Source organism: Magnolia sinica, chromosome 7 (genome assembly GCF_029962835.1).
Source record: "Magnolia sinica isolate HGM2019 chromosome 7, MsV1, whole genome shotgun sequence".
Classification (NCBI taxonomy): Eukaryota; Viridiplantae; Streptophyta; class Magnoliopsida; order Magnoliales; family Magnoliaceae; genus Magnolia; species Magnolia sinica.
In genome coordinates, this window is record NC_080579.1 from 8847180 (window position 1) to 8861270 (window position 14091).

The following is a 14091-nucleotide window of genomic DNA, read 5'->3' on the forward strand; positions in this document are numbered from 1 at the left end:
AGGTACGTGTCGTGCGAAGACGAGCACTGACGCTCCTCGAGCTCCCAGTTGTACAAACGGTTCAAAGGAGATCAAAGTTACATGGCCCCCATAGTGATGTATTTCTTATATCTACACCGTTCATCTATTTTTGGAGATCATTTTAGAGTATTATCCAAAAAAGGAATCATATCCAAAGATTATTTGGACCACACCACAAATAGCAACGGAGATAATGATTTTCACTGTTATAAAATTTGTAGGGCCCACCATAACGTTTATTTTCCATCAAATCTGTTCGTAAGGTCACAAAGGCCTGAATGAAGAGGAAAAAAAAATTCATACTGATCCAAAACCTCTGTGACCCTAAAAAGGGTTTCAATGGTAGACGTTAAATCCTCCACTGCTTTTTGCATTGTGGTCCACTTGATGGTTAGATCTGTTTGATTTTTCATCTACGAGCTAGCCAAATGGATGAACGGTTTAGATAGAACACATACCTCATGATCAGACCCACAGAACTTGCTGACGTCAATACAGCAGCTATATAGCTGGTGTGAGGTACACCACCAATCCGCTTCCCTATCGAATGCACCTTACGTGGGTACGCTTAAAGTGTGAAATCACTACCATTTGATAAAATATTGACAGCAGATCGCCGTACTGATGGATGTCAACATAAACTGAGAAATTGTGGGCCCCTCTCTAGATTGAGCATTGCCATACTGATGGAAAAATCAAAACCATCTGATTTCACTTTTTAAATCTGAACTGCTCTGCCGTTCTCTTTTTAGCCATTCATTTGATAGTCATCAACCACGATCAGGTCAGATTTAGGGCTATGATCCATCGAAAATGCTTCCCAATGTTTAATCGGTCTGGATTGACATGGACGTATGCCACACAGCAGAAGCTTTAGCTATTTATTAAATGGTGTCAAACGCATACAATAGCCTACTATGTGCACTACAGTCTACAATGATCCTGAGCGAAAGACGTGCTTGTTCCTGCCTCTCACACGTGGATCCATGGCACTCACGTGCAAGATCCAAGCCACTCATCATGCAAAACCCACCCGTATTAGTAGCTTTCCTAAAAAACTCTAGCTAATCTTATAATTAGATCTGCCACGCTTGCATTTTGGATTTAGAACCGTTGATCAGTTTTTCTCAGGCGTCCATTTACTTTTCATATATGAAGGACCTGGCGTTTATCTTATAACATGTGGGACCCACCTGCTGATGGCTTGGATCTCATCTACGTTTTGCCAGGCTGGCAATTGGTGGCGTGTAGATGCCCTGCCTTATACACGCGTGTGGCCTTACCCAACGTCTTTTTTAAAAATCCAAACTGGGCCCCACAAGGATTTGCAGTTACACTTGTATTCACTAGATTGGAAGGTTAGGATTGACCGATCAATGTGAATTGCCAGCTTGGCCCACCAACTCACACGTGGGGCATGTCCATCAAGCCGGCGTGAAACACGTGTAACAAGGAGACACGTCATTAAATATGAAAGAGCGTGCTGTCAGCTTCTCTAACAGATATGAAATCTATTTCATTGAGATGGACAGACCTCATGTAACATGCTTTCGCAATGTCGAGTGGCCCACCAACGATGGCCATTGAAATCATGCCACGTGTCTGGTACATTCCACATGTCAACCAGACGTGTCGACACGTGAGACACACCTCGATTTTTTAAAGCAATATATACTCCGCCACCCTACGATGTTTGATACGTAGGCACTCGGAAATCGTACACGTGGCATACATTAACTCAATTTGGATGGAAATAAATTTTAGAAATCAATGTGAGGTATCGACAGTCCCAAAATCAGCTTGGATGAATAGTCCCAACGTCTGATTACTAGACCCGTGTTTATTGAAACGGGCCCACAGCATTTTTTATTTTCAACCGTCCAATAAATGCCCACCAATGGTACATGTAAACTGGGACCCATGATGGGGACTTAAGTTGACTTAATTGTATGCCACGTATGCAATTTTTTTAAAGTAATTTCGAGTGCCCGCGTATCATCAATCTGCCAGAGTATTTATCTTTGATTTTTCAATACAAGGGTGGCATTATACGGAAAACGCAGGCACACGTACATCCCAATCACTGTTTAGATAACCGTAGCATCCAAACCATGGAAATCACATGGGCTGTTGAATTAAAATGGTCCATCTTTGGTGGGGCCCACATTGTAGGATTTTTACGTGGAACTCATCAACACGCCACCACAAGTGCTAGCGAGTTAGATGGGTGCAATATCCAAGCCATCTATCAGGTGGGTCTGATCTTGTAGATTTTCCGGCTGAAAAATGAAGTAGGTGGACTGAACAGATGGGCCACGATGTTAGAAACAGGTGGACGGATTAGAAAACTTTGGGTAAGTTTTTATCAGCCGTTGATCTGATTCGAAAAGTGATGCCCATGTTACTAGTGGACCAACCTCATTCTTGGATCCGTGTATCTACGTAGCGGCCTCCATCTGATGGATGGATGAGATCTCTCACACGTGTGCCTTGATCGCACGTGTGGTGCGTGCATGAGCCACACAGGAGTGTAATCAGATGAGCACCTACATATGGAAGCGGATCGCGTAGTAACTCACTACGCTTGGCGTACTGAGTAAATTTTGTGAGGTCCACCATGATTTATGTATCTGATCCACTCCGTTCATCAATTTAATCAGATAATTTTAGGGCCTGATCCCAAAAATGAAGCATATAGAATGTTCAAATGGACCACACCACATGATAAAGTTGAATTGAACGTCTACCGTTGAAAAATTCTTGTGGGCCACAGAAGTTTTGGATCAAGCTTATATTTGTTTTTTCCCTTCATCCATGTCTGTATGATCTTATGAAAGGTTGGATGACAAATAAACATCACCGTGGGGCCTAGAAAGGTTTCAACGGTGGAAATCATTATCCCTACTTTTTCCTGTGGTATGATCCACTTGATCTTTGGATATGCTTCAATTTTGGGTTCAACCCATTAAATTAGATGGAAAAACGGATGGACCGTGTAGATAGACCACATACATTCAAGGTGGGCCCAACTGAGTTTACTAAGTACGATAAGAGCGAGCGTACTGAGTTACTCAGTTCGCTACATATATGCCCATTGCTGACGGATCATAGCCTGAAGATTATACTTATAGGACAATCTTAACCGTCTGATAGTATCCTAATTTGGCAACTGACCTTTTCTTAGACAGTTCATTTAATGATCACGAAATGAAGGGTCCGAAATTATCCAATCAGTGTGATTTTCGGTCCATCGTACATCCACTTAGGTACCCATACCTAGATCTGGACGGTCCTGATCGGCAGCTATGCATGCAACGTACACGCAAAGAGTTGATGGACCTAACATGTGGGGCCTGGTACAATGATCTAGAACGTTGATTGTGGGCCACAACGTGGACGGATAGTGATCCAGAAATCTTCTCATTAGCACAATCCTCACGGTAGCAATAAAAAATAAAAACGAAAGATTCAACTGAAAAAAGGCCCATGATTAGTGGCTAGTACCTTCTAATCTTGGAAGATAATTCGGGCACCGTCCATCAACGGTGGAGATTAGCAGAACGGTCTAGATTATTGAACCACGGGCTAACTTGCACAAAGTAAAAACTCCAAGTACGTATACCCAACTGAGTTCACTCAGTACGATAAGAGCGAGCGTACTGAGTAACTCAGTACACAATCCGATTTCGCTACATATAGGCCCATTGCTAACGGATCATAGCCTGAACATGATGCTTATAGGACAATCTTAACCGTCTGATAGTATGCCATTTGGCAACTGACCTTTTCTTAGACAGTTCATTTAATGATCACGAAATGAAAGGTCAGAAATTATCCAATCAGTGTGATTTTTGGTCCATCGTACATCCACTTAGGTACCCATACGTAGATCTGGACGGTCCTGATCGCCAGCTATGCTTGCAACGTACACGCAAAGAGTTGATGGACCTAACATGTGGGGCCTGGTACAATGATCTAGAACGTTGATTGTGGGCCACAACGTGGACGGATAGTGATCCAGAAATCTTCTCATTAGCACAATCCTCACAGTAGCAATAAAAAATAAAAACGTTTGAGTCGACTCAGAGGCTTCCACTGGGTGGGGCCCGACCCATCACTGGCTGGGCTCAGGATACACTCCAAAGCCCATTTGATCGGGTCGGGTCTAACGGTTCGGGCATGTTTCAATAATAAGTCCAGGCTCCATAGAACATCACTAGTGCCAAGGCTCACGTGCGCGCACGTGCATGGTCACACGCCCACATACACACGAATTGCATATCTAGGGGAATGGACACGGATTGTGTACTGAGTCACTCAGTAGGCTAGTATGTGGGGCCCACCATGATGTATGTGTCTTATCCGGAAGACGATTGCCTACTGAGTAAACTGCGGGGCCCACCATGATTTATGACTTTTATCCACGTTATCCGTCCGTTTTACCCGTTCATTTTAGTGCATGAACCCAAAATTGAAGTATATCCAAATCTTAAGTGGACCACACCACAGGAAACAGTGTGAATTGAACACCTACGGTTGAAAACTTGCTGTGGGCCACAGAAGTTTTGGATGAAGATCATATTCGTATTTTCCCTTCATTCCTATCTTTTCATGCATGAACAACTTCGGATGATAAATAAACATAACTGTGGGCCCTAGGAAGGTTTCAATGGTGGACATCATTATTCCCACTGTTTCCTGTGGTGTGGTCCACTTGAGCTTTGGATATGATTCAATCTTGGGACGATGCCCTAAAAGTACCTGGAAAAACAGATGTACGGCATAGATAAGACACATACAACCATGGTGGGCCCTACAGAGTTTACTCAGTATGCTTAAGCTGAGACACACTTCCGTCTGATCCACACCCTACATCCATTTTACCAGCTCATCTTGGGGTTGAGCCCAAAATTGAAGCATATCCAAAGCTCAAATGGGTCACACCACAGAAAACAGTGGGAATTGAATGCCTACTGTTGAAAACTTCTTAGGGGCCAGAAGTTTTGATTCAAGCAGATATTTCTGTTTCCCCTTGTCCATGTGTGTGTGACCTTATGAACAGGTTGGATGGCAAATAAACACCCGGGAAGATTTCAACTGTTGTTGTCATTATCCCGACTGTTGTTTCCTGTGGTGTGGCCCACTTGAGCTTTGAGTATGGTTCGATTTTGGTCTCATGCCCTCAAATGAGGTGGTAAAACATATGGACAGTGTGGATGAGACACATACATCATGGTGGGGCCCTTACTCAGCATGCAATCAGCGTATCCACAAACTAAGGTGGAGCACACAACAGGTAACAACATGGAGGGAATGCCCACCATCACACAGGTTCGTTTGTGGCCCCACCATGGTACGTATATTGCATCCAACCCGCCAAGGGCACCTTGTGGGGACGGAGAGTCCAAAAATCAGGACGTTGATTGGGATAGTCCTGCCTATATCAACATCAAAACGTGGTGGGATTTGATTGGACGCCAAACCATTTTCAAACATGATTCGCGTGAGTCTATTTCTACAGCAGTCTGCCGTTCAATCAAATCACGTAACGTCCAGTGAAGCAGAAATGCCCAATTTGTGTCCCAAAAATCAGCCTGACCAAAAGCTCATGCCCCCAAAAATCAGCCTGACCAGAGCTCATTCAGGCCACAAGGTATGAAAGAACTTTGAGGATCTAGGTGTGACTTTATAATACATTCCCCATGGTGTGGCCTGCCTGAGTTTTGGATCTGAATTGATCTTTATCCCTACAGTGAACATGAGGGGGCTCACTTGATGGACAGTGGATGTCACACACACAGCACAGTGGGCCCCAGGTCGAGTGTTGTGCATGTCCACGATTCCCCGTAGGTATAAAAGATGCATAGCGCAGCGGGCACATGAAAATCCCACTTCGTTTTTCCTCTGGTAATAGAAAGATAGTTGCAGATATCTACTGCTAGGCAGTCAAGGTGCAGGCTCAGGCCAGGCAAAATCAAAATTTTGAATAGGCCCAGCCCAAACAGTTCAAAATATAGGCCGAAGCCAACCCAAAGCCCAACCCGTTGACAGCCCTATCTACAGCACATCCGCATCTAGCCATGTACAAAAGATGTAGCCTAACATGCATGTATATGCATGCATGGTATATGGGCACACACAATATATACATTGTACAAAATGAGGAATGATCACCCACAATGCATCCTTGCACATCACGGCGGCACTAGTGCATGCACCGCATTGAATTCCACTCCTGCAATGCATTGTAGGTGATCATCCCTCCAAACATGTGCACACGCGAAAGCGTGCCCATATATATGCAAAACATGTGAATGATGGATATGGACATGTGGGTGTATGCCCATGCATGCATATGCATCATAGCTAAACTCACAAGCGCATGATGGTGCGGAGGTCCTCCACATGCATCTGCCGCTGCTCCTTGCCACCCCTCTTCCCAAATGCTCCCTTCGCCAAGTTCTTCTTCCTCTCTTGCAGCTCCAATATCCTTTCCTCGACGCTGTTCCGGACAATCAGCCTCACCACCTTCACTTCATCCTTCTGTCCAATCCGGTGCACCCGGTCCATGGCCTGTTCCTCAACCGCCGGGTTCCACCATGGCTCCATCAAGTACACCCTCGAAGCTGCTGTTAGATTTATCCCAGTGCCAGCTACTTTGAGACTCGCCAATAGCACCGTCGGTGCATCTTGGTCTCTTTCTCCAAATTCTTTGATTGCTGCAGCTCTTCTTTTCGCATTTAGAGACCCATCCAAGCGCAAGATCCTGAAACCAGCTGCCTTTAATGGCTCTTCAAGCAAGATCAGCATCTTCCTGAATTGAGAGAACACGACCGACTTCGTGGAAGGATTCTCAGCCCTGGATGCCACCAACAGTCTCAACAACATAGAAACCTTGGAAGAGCTGGACTCCCCGGAAGACATTAGGGGGTCATTGTCATCACAATATTGAGGTGGGGCTGAGAAGAGGTCTGATTCGGACAAGGGGTGGCGGCAGATGGGGCAACGGGGGTTGAGCCGTTGGAGGGTTTTCAGAATGCAGGGTCGGCAGAAGATGTGGGCACAGCAAGTGATGATGGTTTTGGTGGGGGGACAGAGGCAAACAGGGCAGTCAAAGTCGTCTCCATCTTGCAGCATGGAGACCATCTTCATCAGCAAGTCTGGATTGTTAGATACATCTGCACAATGTCGTTTTCCCAATTCACATAAATTGCAAGACAGACCATGAAAGTAATAACACATCAGTGTACAAATAAGAGAGATGATTGGTGCTCTCAAAGCACTAGAAGTTCTCCTGGTTACATTGGGAAACTTAGTCCAATCCATTGATCCAGACTGTCCATGAGGTCCAACACATTTCATGGGCTACCATGCAAGAATCATGCCATTCTGAGAAATATTAACCATTTGATCAATCGACTTCGATATCCACGGTCAAGATTTTTTACACAAAGATAGATCTAATCAACAATTCAACACATCTATTTGTTAAGGCCAGCCATGGATTGCCTATGATTCCAAAGAAACACTTTTATTAGACAATCATAATCATCCAATCCATGGGTAGGAAAGGGGACAGCAAAAGAAAAGAAGGCCAAATCAAGGATGACCGAACCATGCCATAGGTGCAATTTTTTTCATGGATGAGCAGGATTTTGAACACTGTGGGCCCATGGTTCAGTCATCTGGACTGTCCAGCTGATGGGTACCACTACAGATACCAATTGCCAAAACTGGCAGCAACAAATCTCTGGATGGGGGATGGTGTCCCTCCCTCCTTAATCTTCCTCAATCACATTGGGCTCAAGTCATTTTGGCCCAACCTGGCCCGACATAGCTGGCTGGGTCAGGTCGGACCCAAGCCCAAACAACTTTTTCGGGTTCAAGCTTGGGCCTGGTGTGCTAGGCCCAAGCCAAGCTTGATCCAGACTCAGGCCTTGGTCTTTGTGTCACGTTAGGCCCAAACACAACCTCACCAAGCCCAAAAACTTTTTCGGGCTCAAGCTTGGGCCTGGTGTGCTAGGCCCAAGCCAAGCTTGAGCCAGACTCAGGCCTTGGTCTTTGTGTCACGTTGGGCCCAAACACAACCTCACCTGGTCCATTGACACCCTAACTTAAGATATCCTAATCCTACAAAAGTATCTACACTCTCCCACCTCATTTTAGTTTATGATTCCTTCCATCCCTCAGCTCCAAACCTGGTTGTCATTTAACAAGTTTAGAAATAGCTTCTCCACCTTTTAAAAGGTAGAAGATGATACTTTAAAGAGAATCAAACAAATGAATGCAAGTCATATTTCTCTTTTTCTTCATTTTTTTAAGAAGGATTTTTCTTTTCTTCATGTGTTGCCAAAAAAGCTTTTTGAGAGAATTAGCTTATAAAAGTAAAAACAACCCCAGCATGCTTCTCCACCTTTTAAAAGGTAGAAGATACTTTAAAGAGAAACAAACAACGAATGCAAGTCATATCTCTCCTTTTCTTCATTTTTTAAGAAGGAATTTTCTTTTCTTCATGTGCTGCCAAAGAAGCTTTTTGAGCCCCCTGTGTCACGGTTCTAAAAAAAAAAAAAAAAGAACATCCAATACGACTTGGTATCATCCAATTCCAATTTGTTGTCGCTTTCAGTCCAAAATGACACGAGTCACCAGAGGTGACTCAAAACAGGACTGAGACGAACTGATGCGGATAAATCCACCAGTTCCAGTCCCTTGGCAAGTCACACTCTGAAAGCGATATTTAGAACCATGCACCTAGGTATTAAATATAACAAATAATTCAGAAAAGCCAAAGCTAGGTAAATTCTCAATGTTGTGTTTGGATGCACTACTGAATTCAACGACAATCTGTTAAGGAGGAAATGACAAATTTGTAGTTTACATCCTTAGTATTCACATAAAGCAAGTGGCCCTCAAATTAAAGTTACATTTCCTTCAGGTCTAACTTGGAAAGGTATATGATTGTAATTCAGAGCCTAGTCTCCCAATCTGATATCAAGAAAGGTGCTGAGCATTGGTCAATTCGATGCTACCGAACTTATTGTTGCAATTCAATTCAGTAGTCCATCCAAATGCAACCTAAAATGTAAGCCAAGACATGAATTATGCAGCCTTCAATAAAACATGCAAAGAAATGCTATTACATAAACAACAAGGTTCCTTTCTCATCTTCTTAAACTCTGCCATTTCATGACATTCACTCCCTAGCTCCATAAACTTTATCACAGGGTTGCTTGAGCTTTTATTTTTGGATCTATGAAAAGATATTTTAGCTCCTGTCACTAATTAACATTATCATGTCGATGGCAGCAAGAGAGAGAGAGAGAGAGTAATGCTAATCACATGCATTTTTGCACACCAGTTGGCATCAAGACACATGACAGATGAGTACCTGATGCAGACCACTCATTCCAAGCACACCTTATATGGCAAGGACCAAAATCAGGTTGATGGGATCATGTCGTACCGTAACGGCCATTATGTAATGATAACGGTGGCAACCGTTACATGTTATAGGGCCGTAACGGCAATAACAGCCGTTGTGAAAAAAATGACCCATAACTGCCGTTACAGCCCCCATAACAGCCCGTTACACCCCCCGTAAAGGTCGTAATGGCCTCTGTTACGGGGACGATATAAGTTTTTCGGATTTTTTTTAATGAGAGAGAGAGAGAGAGAGAGAGAGAGAGAGAGAGAGAGAGACCGTAACAGCCATTGTGGCCCCCGTAACAGCCATTATAGCCCGTATTATAAAGGTAACGGTGGTAGCCGTTACAGTTGTGGAATACCTTGGATGGGATGATCCACTCTATTTTATTGGAACACGAACCAAAATGGGATACACTCATCTCTTTCCCCCTATTTGAGCTCTTAGGGACGTGCAACAAGCCTGATTTTCAGGAGCCGCCCATATATGGTTTGTGACACTAATCAGTGTCAGATCGTGTATGTGTCTCCCACATGACCACTCCAGGAAAAAACTAGTACAATGTGATTTGCAATTCTCAAGACTATCACAATATCATTACACAATCTAATTATATTCTAGACAAACATGGTAAAATCTAAGTTCTAACTACTAAATGTTGAAAGTAAGTGAAATGGATATGTTACCTTCAATGCTACTGGATGGTAGCAGCGATCTAACATCAGAAGGGCACAAGGCCACATCATTACAGATCTGGCGTAGTCGTAATATGATATGAAGAACAGTGGAATAATTTCGCATTACGCTCTCAGCATGGATATATTCGTTAACCGTTTGCTTAGCCTCAAATTCCATCTTGTCATACTGTTCACGCTCTTCAGGAGAAAGCTCCACAAAACAGGTTTCTACGGTTTTAGGTGGTAGTCCAACCAAGCTCCCATTGCCACTGTGAGAATCTTTTGTTCTTCGTAATGAAATAGTTCCCATCAAGGCCTGAGATGAAATTACCAAAAGGATTTTATTAAAATACCCAAAAAAAAAAAAAAAGAGAGGAGGAAATGCCTGCCAAACCATGGTATGATGCAGAACACATGAGTTTGTCTTTTATTGCTACTCCAAATGTGGAGACCGTAAAGGACTCCTAAATATCAATGTCGTCCTCATTCGTATGGTAGTTTTAGAGTTTTAAAGTTTTCTCCCGCACACGCACATGCGCACAAATGTCATATTCGTAGGTACCAATACATGATACATATCAGGCAAATCAGCTAAATATTGGTCCGTATATGGTGTGAATTTTGACCACAGGTGATTAACATACAAATGTCATATTCGTAGGTACCAATACATGATACATATCGGGCAATATTTTGAACTGTGGATGTATCAAAAGTTTCTAACAATGAGCAGTTTATTGCCCAAGAAAATTGCTAACCTGAAGTTGCACTTAGAGAAGAGCTTAAATTTTCCAATAAAAAAAGTAGGAAGTAGGAACCCTTTGCATGAGAGGGCAAGTACAATAAAGTGAGAGATGTCTTCTAAGGACCTGTTTCAATTGGTGTACTCATCTTATCTACTGTGAGAAAGAAAGTCTTCTCCTTAGATGTGATTTTTTTTTTCCTGCCATTTGCAAAAACAAAAGGCCACTGTGGAAATTGATTTCCATTTCCACAGTTTCCCTCAAAAGATGGTGATTTTAATTTCCTAAAAAAGAAACCCTACGAAATGGACATTTCTGAGGTTTTTTTTTTTTTTTTTTTTTTATTTTAATGGAGAGCTCTCACTCTTTGACCAGTGACCTATTTACATTTCCATGGAAATCATGAATGCTAAAACAAATAGATTATTTAGGATTTCTATTTCTAGAGATTTCCTCCAATGTGACACTTCCCTTTTAAAATGTACTTTTTGAATTCCACCAATGCAAACAGGCCCTAAAAGTAAACTGCTAGAAAGAGAACATATACATTACAACTTTTAAATCAATAACATGAATAAAAATCATAAAGTGGGGCCATAACTTGGATACAATATTATTGGAAGGTAGGAATGAGTAGTGTTTTAAATAGCGAACAGCATGTAGGGTAGCATTCACTTCTCTAAAGAGTGAAGCATAAAGCTACGTAGCATGTTGCATAAGCTACACTACTTCTAGATTTTTAATCAAGGTTGCACCAATTTCATGATATTCTACACCAAATTAGATTGATTTATAACGAAATTTAACAAAATTTCAAGATATTTGGTGCAACCAAATGCAACCTAAAATAATTCGAAAGGGCAATGATTAAGTGTAAAAGTAAAGAAAGATCAACGAAACTAATTTAATATTGTTACTTATATTATTTTACTAAAAGCATGGAAAGGATTAACTAACTTCTTCAAAAAATAGAAAAATGTAACAAATCATTGAAAACACTAATTGATTTTAATGTTGTAGTGAAAAATAGCCTGTAATGGCATTAAGGCTAAGCTACACTGCATAGCATAAGCAACACGCTACATAGCATAGCTATTTAGAACACTGGGAATGAGAGTATGCGACACCTTCTATTCAAGATAGTAAACACAAGAAGCTGTTAGCCTGAAGTCACCTGTAAACGTGAGAGTCCACTCTTACTCCCTTGATTGAGCGGGCGTTGCACCAGACTTTGCCAGTAGCTCTTGATCGAGAAAGGCTGAAATCTCAAGAAAGCCATGAGAGAGAACAAATCAAGTGACCCATTTTGTATGGGCGTCCCCGTGACAGCCCATCTCCTCTGAGCCTTCAAACCAATAACGGCTTCGCTCTGCTTGGCCGCCACATTCTTAATCACATGAGCCTCGTCCAAAATAACTCTCCACCATTCAATTTCCTTAATCGGCGATTCATCCCAATTCTCCTCCGCAGCCAGAGTACTATAAGTAGTCAACACTATATCAAACTTCCGAAGCTCCTTTGCATCGCTTGTTCGCTCTCCATGATACAAATACACTTTCAAGGAACCAGGCCTCGTATGTTCTCCTAACTGTGTTATCCATGTCGAAAAAACTGTCAGTGGGCACACAACCAACGTCGTCCTTGTGCCCGAATCTCCACCCCCTTCATCAATTTTACGTTTTTTACGTGAACCCACAACTTTTTTACTGTTTTTTGATCTCTTACCATTTCCTACATTTTGTACATTACTGTATTCATCTATATCAAGCGAATCAGGGAGAGCATTACCTGGCCTGTTCATCGCGATCAAGGAAAGCAACGTGAGGGTCTTTCCCAACCCCATATCATCAGCAAAAATCCCACCCCGCAGAGGGTCAGGTCGCTCATGTGTCTGGTAATTCGTCAACACATTCATATAAACCCCATCCTTCTCCTCCCAAAATGGAGGGAGCTCACAAGAATTCTCCCTATCTGCCAACCACGCCAACCCTTCCTTCTGATGTAAGAACAGCTCTGACGTGATAACGTCCTTCGGTGGAACCACGACCTTCCGTGCCGAACCCTTACCCTTCCCGTCAGGGCCCACCAATGCGAAGATCTCATCGATGCTGCGCAGACCTTTCTTTGGATTCCTCTCCTTGACAATCACAGCTTCCGAGAGGCCGAACGTGGGGTCGGAGTCGGTGATCAGGAATAACTCGCTGGCGGAGATGACGGATTGGACAGTGGGGATTGAAGTATGGGAGGAGAAGATGTGGATCTGGCAGGGGAGCTTGTAAGGGTTTCGATTCTTGGGGGGTTTGGGGACGATGCCTTCGACGATGACGAGGGAGGAATCGATGAGGGGAGAGAGGACAGAAGCGGAGGACCGTTCGATGTAGCCGACCTGGTGGGTGCGGGTGTTGAGGACCTTGATGGCGTTGGGATCGTAGGGATTGAGAGGGTCGCGGACAAGACCCACCATCTCTCGACCGTTGATCGTGCCCGAGTAGTGCTTGAGGCCGACGATGTTGACGATAACGAAGCCGACGAGGAACATGTCATCGTCTTCGGCAGATGAAGAAGAAGATGGAGGAGTAGGGTTTTGGGTTTGGGTGTCACGGGTCGGTGCTAACTTGCGCCATGAGTGGTGGGGGTTTTGAGAGGAATCCATGGAGGGAGGAGGAAGAGGGTTAAGGCACACGGGCTGGTCCTAAAGAACGCCGTGGGCGGAAGGGAGTGGAGGAATTTTTTTGAAAATGGGAAGAGGCGGGTTTCAGCTTTTGAGGGAGAGGGGAGATGACACGGTAGATCTTCTAGAAGGACACGTGGAGGGGGGTTTATAAATCGTGTCCGTCCATCTATTGGGGCCTGCAACGGATGGCTTGGTTTTTGAAATGTGGCATCCATTTCGTAATTCTAGCCATCTACTGCAGCCATCATTGTAACGGTGGAAAATGGAAAGAGTTAACGGTCGAATATTTAGAGGGGGTGCAGTGAAGAAAACTGACGGGCTGGATTGTATGATAGGTTTCAATTCAAAAAATCACCTTAGTGGGTGTTACCCATACCGTGTGGGGCCCACTATGATGAATATATTATATATCCAGGCCGTCCATCCGTTTTTCCGGATCATTTAAGAAGGTGATACAAATATTTAAGAAGATAAAAATATCAGACGGACAATATCATTAGAAATAGTGATGAATGACCATTAAAATATTTTTGTGGGTCACAAAAGTTCTTG

General features: G+C 43.3%; 1 protein-coding gene across 2 annotated transcripts; it reads right to left on the minus strand.

Annotated features, from left to right (window-relative positions):
* Positions 1-5318: 5318 nt before the first annotated feature.
* Positions 5319-13609, minus strand: LOC131251002 (putative SWI/SNF-related matrix-associated actin-dependent regulator of chromatin subfamily A member 3-like 1). Of its 2 annotated transcripts, XM_058251433.1 has the most exons (4): positions 12040-13609; positions 10132-10438; positions 6398-7199; positions 5319-5546 (listed from the first exon to the last, which is right to left on the minus strand). In XM_058251433.1, exons 1-4 carry the CDS (start codon positions 13516-13518, stop codon positions 5537-5539), a joined length of 2598 nt encoding a protein of 865 aa, XP_058107416.1. In that variant the 5' UTR covers positions 13519-13609; the 3' UTR covers positions 5319-5536. The 2 variants fall into 2 exon arrangements, with proteins under 2 accessions (XP_058107416.1, XP_058107417.1); XM_058251434.1 differs by lacking the exon at positions 5319-5546 and having other exon boundaries at positions 5902-7199; positions 12040-13608.
* Positions 13610-14091: the final 482 nt, after the last annotated feature.